The sequence below is a fragment of the Somniosus microcephalus genome, chromosome 11, assembly GCF_052327205.1.
Source record: "Somniosus microcephalus isolate GS21.2 chromosome 11, FLI_Smic_1.0, whole genome shotgun sequence".
NCBI lineage: Eukaryota > Metazoa > Chordata > Chondrichthyes > Squaliformes > Somniosidae > Somniosus > Somniosus microcephalus.
The window spans coordinates 199,250,246-199,269,454 of NC_140997.1; the positions used below are offsets into that span (position 1 = coordinate 199,250,246).

Here is a 19,209-nt window from a genome sequence, read left to right on the forward strand (position 1 = left end):
TAGTTGGTTCCTCGACATATTGGTCCAGGAAACCATCCCGTATACACTCCAGGAATTCCTCCTCCACAGTATTGTTACTAATTTGGTTAGCCCAATCTATATGTAGATTAAAGTCACCCATGATAACTGCTGTGCCCTTATTGCATGCGTCTCTATCAAGGGATATGGGGAGAAGGCAGGGACAGGGTACTGAGTTTGGATGATCAGCCATGATCTCATTGAATGGCGGAGCAGGCTCGAGGGGCTGAATGGCCTACTCCTGCTCCTATCTTCTATGTTTTTTTTCTATGTCTCTAATTTCCCATTTAATGCCATCCCCAACCTCAGCATTACTGTTTGGGGGGTCTGTATACAACTCCCACTTACGTTTTCTGCCCCTTTGTATTTCTCAGCTCTACCCATAAAGATTCCACATCATCAGAGCTAATATCCTTCCTTACTATTGTGTTAATCTCCTCTTTAACCAGCAATGCTACCCCACCTCCTTTTCCTTTTTCTTTTTGCCTGTCCTTCCTGAATATTGAACACCCCTGGAAGTTGAATTCCCAGCCTTGGTCACCCTGGAGCCATGTCTCCGTAATCCCAATTATATCATATCCGTTTACATCTATTTAGGGAGGGAATTGCAGAGCTTAGGGCCTTGGCAGCTGAAGGAATGGCCACCAATGTTGGAGTGATTTAAATTGGGGATACTCAAGAGGCCAGGATTGGAGGAGCGCAGATAGCGCGGAGGGTTGTGGGGCTGGAGGAGATTACAGAGAGAGGGAGGGGTGATACCATGGAGGGTTTTGAAAACAAGGATAAAATTAAGGTGTTGCTTAACCAGAAGTCAATGTAAGTCACTGAGCATAGGGGTGGTGAGCGAACAGGACTTGGTGCGAGTTAGGACACGGGCAGCAGAGTTTTGGATGACCTTAAGTTTACGGCGGGTAGAACGTGGGAGGCCGGCCAGGAGTGCGTTGGAATAGTCAAGTCTAGAGGTAACAAAGGCACGGATGAGGGTTTCAGCAGCAGATGAGTCAGGCAATGTTACGAAGGTGGAAATAGGCGGTCTTAGGGATGGTGCAGATATGCGGTCGGAAGCTGATTTCCAGGCCAAATATGATACCAAGGTTGCGAACAGTCGGGTTTATCTCCAGCCCTGGGAAAAGAAAACTTGGGTGGGGTGAGGGGGGAGGAGAGAGTAAATTGTAATTTATAAATAATAATATTCAGTGCTTTAGAAGAATTAAGTAGTTGGGACTTTTGGAAAAAGACAGCTGGACCCTTTTGCAGCCTCTTGGAAAAACCCAGCATGCTGCGCGCTGGGGTCTGCTTCTGCCCCACTAGGAAGTCGCGCGCTCACGAGCCCAGAGCGCGTGCAAGGCCACACGCACGAGCCCAGCAGCTTCTCCAAACAAGCCGGAGAGGAGAAGGACGAGCGGAGAGGGTGACAGGGATTGGAGGCAGGGACGGGAATAACGGGCGTTACAGACTGGAGTGCGGAAAGTGGGGCTAGGAAGGGATGCAGCTGGGCAGAGCGGGGAAAGCGGCGCTTTTGAAAGAGTTGAATTCCAGAGTCACCTCCGGCACTGAGCCCCGGAGCCGGAGTCCGAGCGGCATCATGCGAGAGCGCAGCACAGCCCCGCCAGCCAGAGCCGGTAAGCTGGAGTTACAAAGCGGCGCAGCTGGCAGCACATCTGGGGCAGGTACTCGGCTTCTCCGCCTTGTGAGTCTTCGCTGGGAACTGTCGCCACTTGTGTTTGAGGGGAAACCCGCGAATAGGTCGAAAAGTTAGAAACTTTTGCACAAGTTTAGTTTTTCCACACTTGAACCGTGACTGATTTATTGCTTTTTGACACAACTTTTGAAGTACGTGTTGGAGGAAAGAGGTCGATTTATTGCTGGTAGTAGCAGGGGAAGCCACTGTCTGGTACTGTTTTAATTCTTCAGATAACCAATGCATGATCTGTCGGTGAGTCTGTTGTAGGACTAGGTTTTCGGCAATTTTAAAAATCAGTTTTATTAGTTAAAGCTGCATATTCACAAATCTGAAATATCAATTATATAATTAGTACTTGTCATGATGTTAGTTATGAAAATGGTTTTTGTGCTTTGTGCATAAGTAATTCCAGAATTACATTTTGTTCCCTGGGGCGAAACCCTTCTTTGCCGAGTCTAATCTGTGTGATAGATATAGACATCGTTCTCTCTCTAATGTTTATCTCTTGTGGTGTTGCTCACCACAATCAAAGGTTTTCTGAGAACAATGGTGTTGTGCTAAATTGCATTATCACTGAAACTGACGTCTTAGCATTGGGAAGAGGACTTGGGACCTGGCCGCATTGGGATGTTTGTTTTTAATTCATTCTCTGGATGTGAGTGATGCTTGTAAGGCCAGCATTTATTAACATTCCTTCGTGTTCTCAGAAAGTTTGATACAACTGAGTAACTTGCGAGGCCACTTCAGAGGTGTGGGACTGGGGTCACATATAGGGTTGGCTGGGTAAGTTTGGCAACTTGCCTTCCCCAGAGTACATTAGTGAACCAGTTGGGTTTGTACGGCAATCTGATCAGTTTTTTAAGAAGTCTGGGGGAAAAAAATGAATTCAGATTCTCAATCTGCCATGGTGGGATTTGAACTTGTGTTCTCTGGATTACTAGTCACAACACAGATGTTGGCACATTGGCATCAGCCCACCTTTGAGGAGGCCAACAAACGAGGCTGAGGAATATTACAATCAAATCATCTTCACCAGAAGTGTCATAGAGCAGACAATAAGGTTGCTTAAAATGCGCTTCAGATGCCTGGACAGATCTGGAGGAGCCCTTCAGTACACACCAGCCAGGGTCACCAGAATCGTAGTGGTCTGCTGCACCCTGCACAACAGTGCGCAGCAGCGAGGATTAGTGCTGCATGAGGAACAAGGCGCAGAGCGCACAGCCTCTTCGGAGGAGGAACATGAGTTTGAGGACGAGGATCATGAAGACCTTGAGGAGCCGGCGGTCCCAATGCCACTAGTACATGACTGCATTGCTGCCCGTGAGGCCAGGAATCACCTCATCATGGCTAGGGTGGGGTGGGTGGAGTGGGGTGCAAGATCGGTGGTCACATGGCACTGGAGAAAGAGATTGTAAGAACACTAAAGCACGATCTGGGATCACTGGGAGAATGGTCCTTGCACCTGGAGGCATTGGGGAGGGAGGAGTCTGGGTTTGGGAGTAATAGGGTGGCCTGCGATAAGAGAGCACTGGGAATACAGTCTAGGATTTATGAGCACTGAGGTGGTCCTGGGATCTAGGAGTGTGAAAGTCTAGGGAGGCAGTGAGCAGTGCCTGGCAATATTGGGTGGAGCAAACCTAACTGCCCTGTGAAGGAGGGAGAACCAGGTGAATTGGACACAAACTTCTGTTGGATACTTTGAACCATCTGGCCCAACCATGCTCCAGCCCTTCACTCTTCAGTCTGCAGCTCCTTTGTGCCCCCCTCCCATCGCTTTCCCTATCGCTTTCCCTATCATCAGCCAATTTTTGTTTTTGTCACTGCCTTAAATAAACTGCTTCGAACAAATGGTTGGAAAATCATGAACTGGGTGTGCCCAATTACCTGATGTGTCAGGAGCACAGAAGTAGAAAACTGAGTGTATTATAAGTGAGTATACATTATTGAGCAGAAATTCTGTAAACAAGCAAAAATTACTTAATAAAATAATCAAATTTCTTGTTTAAATGGTTTGTGAGGAATTTTAAACCAAATTTTTAGCGGCATTGCATTCTCCCTAAACAATCAACAACAACAACAACTTTTATATAGCGCCTTCAATGTAATAAAACGTCCCCAAGCACTTCACAGGAGTGTTATCAAAACAAAAACAAAATTTGACACCGAGCCATATAAGGAGATGTTGGGGCAGATGACCAAAAGCTTGGTCAAAGAGGTAGTTTTTAAGGAGCATCTCAAAGGAGGAAAGAGAAGTGGAGAGGCAGAGAGATTTAAGGAGAGAATTCCAGAGCTTGGACTGAGACAGCTGAAGGCATGACCACCAACGGTAGAGCATTTAAAATCGGGGAAGTTCAAAAGACCAGAATAGGCGGAGCACAGAGATCTTGGGGGATATTTGGGCTGGAGGAGATTCGAGCTAAGGAGGGGCGAGGCCATGGAGGGATTTGAAAACAAGGATGAAATGTTTTTAATTGAAATGTTGCTTAACGCCAATGTAGGTCAGCAAGCACAGCGGAGATGGGTGAGTGGGACCTGGTACGAGTTAGCACACAGGCGGCAGAGTTTTGGATGATCTCAAGTTTATGGATGGTAGAACTTGGGAGGCCGGCCAGGAGTGTGTTGGAATAGTCAAGTCTAGAGGTGATAAAAGCATGAATGAGGGTTTCAGCTGCAGATAGGTTGAGGTAAGGGCAGAGACGGGCAATATTATGAAGGTGGAAATGGGCAGTCTTAGTGATGGAATGGATATGAGGTAGGAAGCTCAATTCGTGATCAAATATGACACCAAGATTGCGAACAGACTTGGTCAGCCTTCGACAGTTGCCGGGTAGAGAGATTGAATCAGTGGAAATTAGGGCTCATGGGATTGGGGGTAATATATTAGCATGTATTGAGGATTGGTTAACGGACAGAAAACAGAGAGTAGAAATAAACGGGTAATTTTTGGGTTGGCAGGCTGTAACTAGTGGGGTACCACAAGGATCAGTGCTTGGGCTTCAGCTATTCAGAATCTACATCAATGATTTGGATGAGGGGGCCAAATGTAATCTATCCAAATTTGCTGATGATACAAAGCTGGGTGGGAATGTAAGTTGTGAGGAAGATGCAAGGAGGCTTCAAGGGGATATAGACAGGCTAAGTGAGTGGGTAAGAACATGGCGAATGGAATATAATGTGGAGAAATGTGAAGTTATCCACTTTGGTAGGAAAAATAGAAAAGCAGCGTTTTTTTAAATGGTGAGAGATTGGGAAATGTTGGTGTTCAGAGGGACCTGGGTGTCCTTGTACAAGAATCACTGAAAGTTAACATGCAGGTACAACAAGCAATTAGGAAAGCAAATGGTATGTTGGCCTTTATTACAAGAGGATTTGAGTATAAGAGTAAAGATGTCTTACTGCAATTATATAGGGCCCTGGTGAGACCACACCTGGAGTATTGTGTACAGCTTTGGTCTCCTTACCTAAGGAAGGATATATTTGCTATAGAGGGAGTGCAACGAAGGTTCACCAGACTGGTTCCTGGGATCGGGGGATTGTCCTATGAGGAGAGATTGAGTAGACTAGGCCTATATTCTCGAGAGTTTAGAAGAATAAGAGGGGATCTCATTGAAACATACAAAATTCTTACAGGACTTGACAGGGTAGATGCAGGGAGGATGTTTCTCCTGGCTGGGGAGTCTAGAACCAGGGGTCACAGTCTCAGAATAAGGGGTCGGCCATTTTGGACTGAGATGAGGAGAAATTTCTTCACACGGAGGGTGGTGAATCTTTGGAATTCTCTACCCCAGAGGGCTGTGGAGGCTCAGTCGTTGAGTATATTCAAGACAGAGCTCGATAGATTTTTGAATATTTACGGAATCAAGGGGTATGGAGATAGTGCAGGAAAGTGGAGATGAGGTAGAAGATCAGCCATGATCTTATTGAATGGTGGAGCAGGCTCGAAGGACAAATGGCCTACTCCTGCTCCTATTTCTTATGTTTCTTATGAAAGGGAATGGAGTTTGTGGCGTGAACCGAAGACAATGGCTTTGGTCTTTCCAATATTTAATTGGAGGAAATTTCTACTCATCCAGTGCTGGATGTCGGACAAGCAGTTTGATAGTATAGAGATGGTGGAGAGTTTGAGAGGGGTAGAGCTGGGTACCATCAGCGTACATGTGAAAACTCATTTTCTTTTCTAATGTTAAACAAAGAAACCATGAACATGGGTGCTTCTGTTCCGACGTGCTCCTTTTCAGGGACGCTGCTGTTTACCTGTCTTTTGTTAATTTGAAATAGCGGCTAGGAGAAGTCAATTTAATTTCTTTCAAAGTCTTGTATGGGGGGAAAGAAACAGTCCTTGTAGGATGAGGGAATATGAACCTCTACCTTTCATATCCAGTTGATGGACAGATTGCATGCCAGGCAATTCTGCAAACTGCACATGCTTAGAATGCACAGATGTGGTTGATAGCTCTGGACAGCTGTTCTGAAATTTTTTTTTAAAAATCTGGTTGAAGCCCAGGGACTTGAGACAGGCTGAGACCTTGAAGTAAAAACTTTCATTAAGCAAAAGATAATCCGATGGGCAAATGTAATCATACTATTGGAAAATATGTAATGTGTTGAAACTAATTATTTGAAATCTTATTTTGGGCATTATAAATTTCAGTTAGTAAGGAGCAAAAATAGCAGACAAAATTTTTTTAAAAATTATTCAATTGGGTCATCAAGTAGGAATTACAATAACCAATAACATTGGGAAATTCAGTTAAATCATGGCTTGCTTACTAACCTGAAGAAAATAAATAAATCTGGTCCCCTCTAGTTTTTTTGTCCTTTTCTTTGACTTCTCTCAATCCCTCTTGATGGCTTGTGTACCAGTCACTCCCCATGATCTTTAGCTTTCTCCTGTTCATCTCAATGCTTCTTGCACCTTGTCTGTTTTTCCTTTCAGTCTATATCCTGCATTGACTGTGCAATGAGGAGACGGTGTCATTCTGAAGAATTTTTGGTTTTAAGATAACACTTTGACTGAACTGCAAAAGTTTTGGAGAAAAGTCTTCTGATACTGACCTGGGAGGGAGCTCTGGAGCAGAGAGAGGCCAGAGGTTGAAAGGTGAGCACTTGCAGCAGAGGTCACAGGCTCTTGTGGCACAGGCACAATGGGCTGAATGGCCTCCTTCTGTGCTGTACCATTCTGTGTTTCTCGGAGGGCGAGGGTGGGGGATTGCATTCACGTATACGCGGAAGCTAGGAAAATGTTTCACTTGCACATGCATGCTATTAAGCGGGAGAAAGAAAATAGGAGTGCAGGGTACTGAGCTCTTGGTTAGACAGGAGCAGAAAAAATGGAAGTTGTTGTGACCCAACACGCAGCTCAAAGACCAAAGTCCTGGGAACTGAGCAAAACGTGAGCCTGAGACCCCTGACAGAGAAGAGGCAGGAACATTTGTTGGCGTTATTGAAAGATGGACCATAAGCTTGTGAGTAAGTGGTTTTATTTCCCCAGAAGAGGTGTAGGCATGAGCCTATCTGGTGCACAACTGATCCAGCCATCCATTACCAGATCTAGTTGGATCACATGAAGTCTTCAGTTTTTTTTTCCAAAACTGCTCACTACTCCAGGATCATTCTCGAGAGCAAAGATAACCCTCGGCTTTTTTTCTCCACTGCCAACTGTCTCCTTAAATCACTATCTCCTGTCTACTCCATCTTCACCTCAAACATGTAGTACAAGGATCTCATGGACTTCTTTGTCACTAAGGTTGTGACCATCCATTCTGCTGCCTCTGCTTCTTCCTACCCTTCCACTTTGCCCACCATGCTCTTCTGGCCATCGTCCACCCTCTCTAAATTTGGACTCACCTAAAGCTCTGCTGCCGTTCCTCTGATTCTGGCCTTTTATGCATTCCTCCTCCCTTTGCCCCACTATTGGCAGCTGTGTATTCAGCCATCTAGGCTTGTGGTTTGGAATTCTGGAATTCTCTCTCTGAACCCCTCCATCTCTCCACCTGTCTCCATTTAAGGCCATCCTTTAAACCCATCTTATGAACTGGGCTTTTTGTGACCCTTCCTAATATCTCCTTTTTTTGTTTTGGTATCTATTTTTGTCTGATTATGCCTCTGTGAAGCACCTCGGAATGTTTTTCTTTGTTAAAGGCACTATATGAATGCCTTTATTATTGTTGTGCTTTGAAGTTGGCCTGTCACCATTTCCTTCCCCCCCTCCCCACCCCAAAATTTTCCTTTAAGGAGAGATTGAGTAGACTAGGCCTATATTCTCTGGAGTTTAGAAGAATGAGAGGTGATCTCATTGAAACATACAAAATTCTTACAGGACTTGACAGGGTAGATGCAGGATGTTCCTGTGAAGTGCTCTGTTCATTGGTGTTTGGCAGCTACTAAATCTCATGACTTGCATTTAACTTGGGCTTGCTGGGCATGAGTTTGCAATTTACCAGTCTGGAGTAGTTAAAGGAGCTGCATATTTGTTGAAATATAATTTTTAGGTCCTTTCATTCCTGTTGAGAGTAATGTTTACTTTTATTTAAAGGATTATGTTTTTTCTTTAAGCATCTTTTTAGGTACCTTGTAGCTTCATCTCTTCAGAGAGCCTTTTAGAAGTTTTAAAAAATAATTTTCTTGACCTCAACCATTGAATTTTCGTAAATCCTAAAGTTAGCTAGTGGTCTCACTTAAGAACATAAGAAATAGGAGCAGGAGTAGGCCATTCGGCCCCTCGAGCCTGCTCTGCCATTCAATAGGATCATGGCTGATCTTCGACCTCCACTCCACTTTCCTGCACTATCCCCAAATCGCTTGATTCGCTTAATATCCAAAATTCTATTGATCTCTGTCTTGAATACACTCAACGACTCAGCCTCCACAGACCTCTGGGGTAGAGAATTCCAAAGATTCACCACCCTCTGAGTGAAGACATTTCTCCTCATCTCACTCCTAAATGGCCGACCCCTTATCCTGAAACTGTGACCCCTGGTTCTAAACTCCCCAGCCAGGGAAAACATCCTCCCTGCATCTACCCTGTCAAGTCCTGTAAGAATTTTGTATGTTTCAATGAGATCACTTCTCATTCTTCTAAACTACAGAGAATATAGGCCTAGTCTACTCAATCTCTCCTTAAAGGAAAATCCCCCGATCCCAGGAATCAGTCTGGTGAACCTTTGTTGCACTCTGTCTATGGCAAGTATATCCTTCCTTAGGTAAGGAGACCAAAACTGTACACAATACTCCAGGTGTGGTCTCACCAGGGCCCTATATATTTGCATAAGACGTCTTTATTCTTATACTCAAATCCTCTTGTAATAAAGGCCAACATACCATTTGCTTTCCTAATTGCTTGCTGTACCTGCATGTTAACTTTCAGTGATTCGTGTACAAGGACACCCAGGTCCCTCTGAACACCAACATTTCCCAATCTCTCACCATTTAAAAAAATACTCTGCGTTTCTATATTTCCTACCAAAGTGGATAACTTCACATTTCTCCACATTATATTCAATTTGCCATGTTCTTGCCCATTAACTTAGCCTGTCAATATTCCCTGAAGCCTCTTTGCATCCTCCTCACAACTTCCATTCCCACCCAGCTTAGTATCATCAGCAAACTTGGATATATTGCATTTGGTCCCCCTCATCCAAATCATTAATATAGATTGTAAATAGCTGAGGCCCAAGCACTGATCCTTGTGGTACCCCACTAGTTACAGCCTGCCAACTCGAAAATGACCCGTTTATTCCTACTCTCTGTTTTCTGTCCGTTAACCATTCCTCAAACCATGCTAGTATATTACCCCCAATCCCATGAGCTCTAATTTTATTTAGTAACCTGTGTGGCACCTTATCAAATGCCTTCTGAAAATCCAAATACACTACATCCACTGGTTCCCCCACATCTATTCTGCTAGTTACAACCTCAAAAAACTCTTAACAGATTTGTCAAACATGATTTCCCTTTCATAAAACTGTGTTGACTCTGACCAATGCTATGATTATTTTCTAAGTGCCCTGTTACCACGTCCTTAATAATAGATTCTAGCATTTTCCCTACTTCTGTTGTCAGGGTAACTGGTCTGTAGTTCCCCGTTTTCTCTCTCCTTTCTTAAATAGTGGGGTTACATTTGCCACCTTCCAATCCACGGGAACCGTTCTAGAATCTGGAATTTTGGAAGATGACAACCAATGCATCCACTATCTCTATAGCCACCTCTTTTAAAACTCTAGGATGTAGGCCATCAGATCCTCGGGATTTATCGGCTTTCAGTCCCATTAATTTCTCCAGTTCTATTTTTTACTAATACTAATTTCTTTCAGTTCCTCATTCTCGCGAGACCCTTGGTTCTCCACTATTTCCGGGAGGTTTTTTGCATCTTCTTCCGTGAAGACAGACACACAGTATTTGTTTAATTTCTCTGCTATTTCCTTATTCCCCATTATAATTTCTCCTGTATCAGCCTGTAAGGGACCCATGTTTACTTTTGCTAATCTTTTCCTTTTTACATACCTATAGAGGCTTTTACAGCCTGTTTTTATGTCTTTTGCTAGTTTAATCTCATTCTATTTTCCCTTTATCAATTTCTTGGTCCTCCTTTGCTGAATTCTAATATCCTCCCAATCCTCAGGCTTACTACTCATTTTGGCAACATTATAAGCCTCTTCCTTTAATTTCTCTTGTTAGTCACGGTTTGACCATTTTTCCCGTGGTATTTTTATTCCTTAAGGGAATGTATATTCGTTGCGAATTATGAATTATTTTGTTAAATATTTACCATTGCTTTTCTACTGTCATATCTTTTAATCTAGTTTCCCCAACCTACCTTAGCCAACTCGCCTCTCATGTACGAAGTTTGCTTTGTTCAGGTTTAGGACCTTAGTTTCGGACTTAACTAAATCACTCTCAAACTGAACATAACATTCTATCATATTATGATCACTGCTCCCTAGAGGCTCCTTTACTACAAGGTTATTAATTAACCCTATCTCATTGCACAGTACTAGATCTAAAATAACCAATTCCCTTGTAAGTTCCTTGACATACAGATATAGAAAACTATCTTGAATGCATTCCATGAACTCTTCTTGGTACTATTTCTGCAAATTTGGTTTGCCCAGTCTATATGAAAGTTTAAAGTCCCCCATGATTACTGTATTCCCCTTGTTACATGCATCTCTAATTTCCTGATTTATACACTGCACAACACTATAAACTACTCCCACTAGTGTTTTCTGCCCCTCGTTTCTTAGCTCCACCCAAACTGATTCTACATTTTGTTTTTCCAAGCCAAGATCCTTTCTCTCTACTGTCTTTATTCCCTCCTTTATTATCGGGGCTACCCCTCCTCCTTTTCCATTCTGCCTGTCTCTTCTAAAAGTCAAATATCCTGGAATATTTAGTTCCCAACCTTGGTCACTCTGCAACCACGTCACTGTAATGGCTATTAAATCAAACCCATTTATTTCTATCTGTGCTATTAATTAATCTATTTTGTTGCGAATGCTTCGTGCATTCAGATACAGTACCTTTTAGCTTTAACTTTTTTTTCTATTTTTCCCTGATGTCACTTTAGTCACTAATGCCCTATTACCTTTGTTAATCTTTCTGTCCCTTCCTGACCCACTCATAGAAACATAGAAACCTAGAAGATAGGAGCAGGAGTAGGCCATTCGGTCCCTCGAGCCTGCTCCGCCATTCAATGAGATCATGGCTGATCATCCAATTTCAGTACCCTGTCCCTGCTTTCTTCCCATATCCCTTGATCCCTTTAGCCTTAAGAAATATATACAACTCCTTCTTGAATATATTTAATGAATTGGCCTCCACTGCCTTCTGTGGTAGAGAATTCCACAGGTTCACCACTCTCTGGGTGAAGAAATTCCTTCTCATCTCTGTCCTAAATGGCTTACCCCTTATCCTTAGACTGTGACCCCTGGTTTTGTTCGCCCCGGCCATCGGGAACATCCTTCTTGCATCCAGTCTGTCCAGTCCTGTTAGAATTTTATAAGTTTCAATGAGATCCCCTCTCATTCTTCAAACTCCAGCGAGTATAAGCCCAATTGGCCCAATCTCTCCTCATACGTCATTCCTGCCATCCCAGGTATCAGTCTGGTGAATCTTTGCTGCACTCCCTCCATGGCAAGAACATCCTTCCTCAGATAAGGCGACCAAAACTGCACACAATACTCAAGATGTGGTCTCACCAAGGCCCTGCACAACTGCAGCAAGACATCCTTGTTCCTGTACTCCAACCCTCTCGCTATGAAGGCCAACATACAATTTGCCGCCTTAACTGCCTGTTGCACCTGCATGCTTACCTTCAGCGACTGGTGCACAAGGACACCCACGGCTCGTTGCACTTCCCCCCTCTCCCAATCTATTGCCGTTCAGATAATAATCTGCCTTCCTGTTTTTGCCACCAAAGTGGATAACCTCGCATTTATCCACATTATACAGCATCTGCCATGCTTCTGCCCAATCACCCAACCTGTCCAAATCATACTGGTTCACTCTGATTATCTTTACCCAGATCACTACTCTGCTCTACAGCCTTGACATTTCTCTTACTGCTTTTGAATTTACCCTTTTCTGAATCCTCCCACCCCCCATTCATTAGTTTAAAGCCCTCTTTTATCTGATTGTAAACCTGTTGCATCTGCAAAATGCCTATGAAACTTGGGGAGCTGGGGAATATGCAGCTGGTCTATTCAGTATTCCCATATGTAAAATGTACTTTTACTTGGAATTATTTTAAATATTTTTATATGTGCTCTACTGGTAGGATGCAGTATGAATGCTTCTACCATTAGCATGGCAGATTAAGGAATACAGCTCTTCTCATCTGCTTCTGACACCCTCATCCATGCCTTTGTTACCTCTAGACTTGATTATTCCAAAGCTCTCGTGGCCGGCCTCCCATCTTTCACCCTCCCTAAACTTGAGCTCATCCAAAACTCTGCTGCCCGTATCCTAACTCGCACCAAGTCCCGTTCACCCTTCACCACTGTGCTCACTGACCTATGTTGGCTTGCAGTCCAGCAATGTCTTGATTTGAAAATTCTCATCCTTGTTTTCAAATCTCTCTGACTTCGCCCCTCCCTACCTCTGTAACCTCCTCCAGCCCTACATGCTGCTGAGATTTCTGCACTCATCCAATTCTGACCTCGAGGGCATCCCCGATTTTCATTGCTCCACCGTTGGCGGTTGTGCCTTAGCTGTCTGAACCCTAAGCTCTGGGACTCCCTCCCTAAACCTCTGCACCCCTCTCCTCCTTTTAATACACTCCTTAAAACCTACCTCTTTTACCAAGCTTTTGCTCAATTGTTGTAATATCTCCGCATGTGGCTCGGTGTCAAATTTTGTTTGCTAACGCTCCTGTGAAGCGACTTGGGACATTCTCCTATGTTAAAGGTGCAATATAAATGCAAGTTGTTGTTCTTCACGTTTCCACAATAGATATTTTTCGGGATTAGCTGATCATTGTTAACAGTATTTTCTTGATATATTTCAATATGTAGACCAATAAAGATGTAGCTCTTCAGAAGAATGTGTACATGGCACGTCCAGACTCGAGGCCCAAAATTAACTTCAGTCTGCTTGACTAAAACCAGTATATTTAGCAATGGATTGCAGATGATTGAAGTGTAATTGAAGAGATGGAGCCAGTATGAATACACTTAAATGCGAATTTATTCTAGAACTAGGGGGCATCGTCTCAGAATAAGGGGTCAGCCAATTAGAATTGGGATGAGGAGACATTTCTTCACTGAGAGTTGTGAATCTTTGGAATTCTCTACCCCAGAGGGCTGTGGATGCTCAGTCGTTGAGTATATTCAAGACAGAGATCGATAGATTTTTGGACACTGAGTGAATCAAGAGATATGGAGATACGTGGTAAAGTGGAGTTGAGGTAGATGATCAGCCATGATCTTACAGAATGGTGGAGCAGGCTCGAGGGGCCCTTTGGCCTAATCCTGCTCCTATATCATACGTTCTTCGCATACTATACTTTAACATTTTGGCGGCTTCTTCTGCAAACATTTAACAAAATGCCGTTTAGAACTTTGTGTCATATAGTCGCCATTCTATAGACAGGTAGCTATTTAATCCGTTCGATCCAGCCAGAATTTCTCTGACCAGGAGAAGGGTATGTACATTTATGCTTATACATTGCAAATAAAGCTGCAATCACTTCTGCAGTAGACAGTTATACCATCAGAATCTGAGGGTCTGCAGTGCATTAGTTCAAAGTCTCATTTACAAAATAGAAAATGATGCATTTCTCTTTTGAGTTCAAGTTATGTCCATTTTATAGCAAGAGATCAAACCAGAAGCATCAATTTATACTGGTATCTATTGAGCATGGTAATGTTGTGACATTCTTCTGCTGAACTGGATTGCTTCATTGCCTGGATGTGTACTTCCTATATCAAAGGAAGATCCTAGAGTTCCTTTGATTTTTTTCTCCTTGTTTGTAGTGGCAAACACAAACTGAGTTCTCAAAGTAGTTTGGGGTACCTGGTTATCACGAACAACTTTAAATCAAGAGTTTCTTTATTTTTTTGTGTCTTTTGGACTAAATGCAAGTTTCCAGTATTTTGCATGTGGACTGTAAATGCAAGATGTGCAGCATTGGGAAAAATTCAGCCACTAGTCCCTCCCATCCTCTAGCAACTATCACATCCTCTTACATACTGAATTTTAGCTCCTTGGCCAGAATTACATTTGGCTGAAAAAGCTGAAAATATATTTAAATTCAGGACCTGTTTTTTGGGGAGAGGGACAGTTCAATAGTAGATGCATTGCTGATCATCTTCCGACATTCGATGGCATCTGGAACAGTACCCATGGATTGGAGGGTAGCTAATGTTACCCCACTATTCAAAAAAGGTGGTGGAGAGAAAACAGGGTAAGCCTGACATCGGTAGTGGGGAAAATGCTAGAGTCCATACTTGGAAAACAGTGACAGGATCAGACAAAGTCAACATGGATTTACAAAAGGTAAATCATGCTTGACTAATCTGGAATTTTTTGAGGATGTAACTGGTAAAATAGATGAGGGAGAACCAGTGGATATGGTGTATTTGGACTTTCAGAAGGCTTTCGATAATGTCCCGCATAAGAGATTAGTGTGTAAAGTTAAGGCACATGGGATTGGGGGCAAGGTATTGACTTGGATAGAGAACTGGTTGGCAGACAGAAAGCAGAGTTGGAATAAACGGGTCTTTTTCCGAGTGGCAGGCAGTGACTAGTGGGGTACCGCAGGGATCGGCCCTTGGACCCCAGCTATTCACAATATATATTAATGATCTAGACAAGGGAACTAGATGTAATATCTCCAAATTTGCAGATGACACAAAGCTGGGTGGGTGTGTGTGCTGTGAGGAGGATGCCGAGAAACTCCAGGATGATTTGGACAGGTTGGGTGATTGGGCAGAAGCATGGCAAATGCAATATAACGTGAATAAATGTGAGGTTATCCACTTTGGTGGCAAAAACAGGAAGGCAGATTATTACCTGAATGGCAATAGATTTGGAGAAGGGGAAGTGCAATGAGACCTGGGTGTCCTTGTGCACCAGTCGCTGAAGGTAAGCATGCAGGTGCAGCAGGTGGTTAAGAAGGCAAATGGTATGTTGGCCTTCGTAGCGAGAAGGTTTGAGTACAGGAACAAGGATGTCTTGCTGCAGCTGTACAGGGCCTTGGTGAGACCACATCTTGAGTATTGTGTGCAGTTTTGGTCGCCTTATCTGAGGAAGGATGTTCTTGCAATGGAAGGAGTTCAGCGAAGATTCACCAGGCTGATACCTGGGATGGCAGGAATGACTTATGAGGAGAGATTGGGTCGATTGGGCTTATACTCGCTGGAGTTTAGAAGAATGGGAGGGGACCTCATTGAAACTTATAAAATTCTGACAGGACTGGACAGACTAGATGCAGGAAGGATGTTCCTGATGGTCGGGGAGTCCAGAACCAGGGGTCACAGTCTAAGGATAAGGGGTAAGCCATTTAGGACAGAGATGAGGAGGAATTTCTTCACCCAGAGAGTGGTGAACCTGTGGAATTCTCTACCACAGAAGGCAATGGAGGCCAATTCATTAAATATATTCAAGAAGGAGTTGGATATATTTCTTAAGGCTAAAGGGATCAAGGGGTATGGGGAGAAAGCAGGGACCGGGTACTGAATTTGGATGATCAGCCATGATCGCATTGAATGGCGGAGCAGGCTCGAGGGGCCGAATGGCCTATTCCTGCTCCTATCTTCTATGTTTCTATGTAATAGAAAATGTTTAGAAATTCAGGTAAGTAGATTTTTTTTGCATCATAGTCTTGCTCCAGCTGGTTTCTATGCAAATTGCTAGCAGTCTCTACTGGCAAAATCAAACTTTGTAATTGTGTAATTAGACCTTTACGCTTTGCTCTAGGTCTTAATTGTTTTAACAGGTCATGAGCTTGTGGGGGTAGCCATTTTGTGCTTGGGAGTTCAACTGTAAATTATAAAAATTTGCTGGATGACTTGAGGTGAACTCAAATGTTAGAGCTGTGATACAAAAGTGAGAACTTGCAGGCTGTGGTTAGATACTCAGTACCAATACTGCTGCAGGACAAGTCAAGCATGTAGTTCTAATTGTTTGAAAAAAGGCAGAATGTTTTATTTTAAATATCATGATGTTGAAGGGTGGGACTGGGGCTCTTTGAGCTGAATATGCGCTTTTTATATTGTTGTGTTAGCATTTCAACCAAGTTAGTATTTTCAAAACAAAATGAGGAAGCAAACTGTCAGCTTAAATCTGTCTGATACTGACTTTGCATTTAAAGCAACTGAAACTATTGTTCAGGTAAACACTGAAACCTTTTCATCAACAGAAAATGTTGACTGACCCGTCAGTACTGTGTAGTTTATTTTGCTGGAACACTGGTATTGAATCCTGCAGGGATCTTAACAATAGAACAATCTGCCAAATCTATAATTTCAGGAAGTTCCTTTCTGTAGTGTAAAACTCAATGTATTAAAAAAAATTGTAAGTTGAAACAAAATGCTTATTTATAATTGTCATTCTTTGTATAGAAATTGATATTTCCAATACTCTGTTTATATTAATCGAAAATTTACTCAAAAAGCAATGTGGAAGATGGAATGATTTCTATAACATTATGAACTACCCCAAATGTCCACTTGCATCCTGTATTTCATGTAACTTCTGAACTCTACGTGTCTGAGGAAGTCTGTACACGGGAATTTTATTCAGTGGGAAACTTTTTGAGAAAGAAACAATCTTTCTCTGTTGTACATTGGTAAATTCATGGCTATTTCTGATGCATTCTGTGTATGTTTAACAATGAGAGATTCACATTTTGGTCTTGCAGCTTGGATTTCTATCTTCTTACTAATAGGCACCATAATGTACAATGCCTCAAAGCAAAGTATTAGACATTTACAATAGTCTAATTAAAATTTTTAAAAAGGTACTTTAAATACAGTTTAATGTTATACAAAGCGGTATTGGCCACATGAAGTATAAAGTCCTGTGATCAGGGATTCTGTTAACTTTCAAGATTATTCAAAATTCATCCTTTGAACATAAATTGTATTAGATGTAAACATCTGCCAAAGTGTGTTTGCAGCTCACAGTCCTTTTTATAGAAGAAATCACATGGCCAGCCATGTGATGCGTTGCTCAAAAGTGAGCTCTGGTCGGCCTCAGGATGTTTCTTGTATCAAAAAGACTGACCACAACATGTTCTATTTATAACATTTGTAGATTTCAGTGGAAAACTATTTCATGAGTCTTTTTGTCGACAAAGAAAGACAGTTACATTTGCTGTTATTGTGCCTTGTATGTAGTTTAATTGCACTGCACAGATGTGATAACGATCAATTTATATGGGGGCTGGTGCCCAGGGGAGTCCAGGTTCTTTTCAAGGGTATGCTTGATGAAACTGTACACAGATTTATACACCTAAATACATTGTTCAACTGTACTGAGTTATATGACAACTTATCTGCTGGTTTTTTCTTAAATGACACTGAAAAATAAAAAAATTAAAAATAGTTCTGGGATCTAGCGTTGCTTTTCTGATTAAAAAAATTGACGTTGTGGCCAAAAGCTAACAACTTTCTTATTTTTGTGCAACAATAAATTGCGTTATCTTCTAGTTCATAAATGTATTCCTTTTAATTACCCCCTAGATAGTGTAATAAAATAATGTCCTCTTGTGGCGGAGCCACTGAATGACTCTGGGCAACTGTATATAATTCCCTTTAACAATGTTCTAACACCAGCCTAAGCCTGTACCATTGTGTTAGACATTACTGTGTTTTGTATATAGTGTTTGTATGTACGGGGCGTGGCCCCTTTAAGAGCGCAGGCAAATGCGATGACGTCATGTCGCAAACCACGTGACTGCCCAGGCAGTCCTCGTGGAATCTCCATCTTGTTAAGACCTGTTTTCGTGGTTTTCCTGCATCGATCTCAACAAACGGTTTGAACTCGTTTAGTCTTACATTAAAGACCTGTTTGTTTGATCTCCTGAGTCGATCTCAGTTATTAGTTAGGAATTCGACGATTCCTACATTGGTGACCCTGTTTTTTGTGAACGTTTTTCGCAAAAAGAACACAACATGGAGGCCAACGCCGTTTCGCTGAAGCTACCGCAGTTCTGGGAGCAGCAAGCGACCTCGTGGTTCATTCAGGTCGATGCCCAGTTCGCCCTGAGGGACATCGTTGCGGATCAGACCAAATATCTCTGTGGTCTCCGCACTCGACAGCTCTACCGCCTCGAACCCTCCAACGGAGCGCAAGTATGAAGCCCTCGAGGCGCGGTTGCTGCAAGTTTTCGGGCTTACTAAATCGGAGCGCGCCCGTCGATTGCTCGCTATGCCCGGCCTCGGGGACTCCAAGCCTTCGGAGTTGATGAGCCAAATGCTCACACTCCTGGGCTCAGAACCGGAATGCTTCCTTTTCCGTGAACTATTCCTCAGCCAGCTGCCTGAGCAGGTGTAAGCTGCCCTGGCCAGATCCGAGGTGGAAGACTGCGCTGCACTCGCGGCAGAGGCGGACAAAATTTTCACGGTATCGCAGCAGTACTGCACCGCCACGAGGCGTCCATCCCCCACAGACGCCGCCCCAGCTCGTCGGCCTGCTGGGCTGTGTTTCTACCACGCGCAGTTCGGCGCGAAGACGAGACGTTGCCGCCCTCCCTGCAGCTTTCCCCGGGGGAAAAAAAACCAACCGCGACTACTGAGGAACGGGTCTAACGGGTGCCCCGCAGCCGCCATGGCGATCGGCAACGCGGGCAAGTTGCTTTTCATCACCGATATGCTCTCCGGTCGTCATTTTCTGTGCGACACCGGAGCGCAGTGCAGCATTTTACCTGCGTCCGCCCTCAATGTGCAGGCAGGGAATCACGGCCTCGCCCTTGAAGCGGCCAATGGCGGAGCAATTCGGACCTTCGGCAGACGGCGAGTGGAGGTGTACTTCGGGGGGCAACGTTTTCACTGGGAGTTTGTTACGGC

The 19,209-nt window shown here is 43.4% G+C and overlaps 1 protein-coding gene across 2 annotated transcripts in view; it reads left to right on the plus strand.

Annotated features, from left to right (window-relative positions):
* Positions 1-1,309: 1,309 nt before the first annotated feature.
* LOC147111113 (FYVE, RhoGEF and PH domain-containing protein 3-like) overlaps positions 1,310-19,209 on the plus strand; it is a 316,038-nt gene continuing 298,138 nt past the window's right edge. The window contains exon 1 of one of the 2 annotated variants that reach the window (XM_086001673.1): positions 1,310-1,640. In XM_086001673.1, the coding sequence (XP_085857799.1) occupies positions 1,505-1,640 (136 nt within the window). In that variant the 5' untranslated portion in view covers positions 1,310-1,504. The remainder of the gene's footprint in view (positions 1,641-19,209) is intronic. The other variant, XM_086001672.1, reaches the window with a different exon arrangement.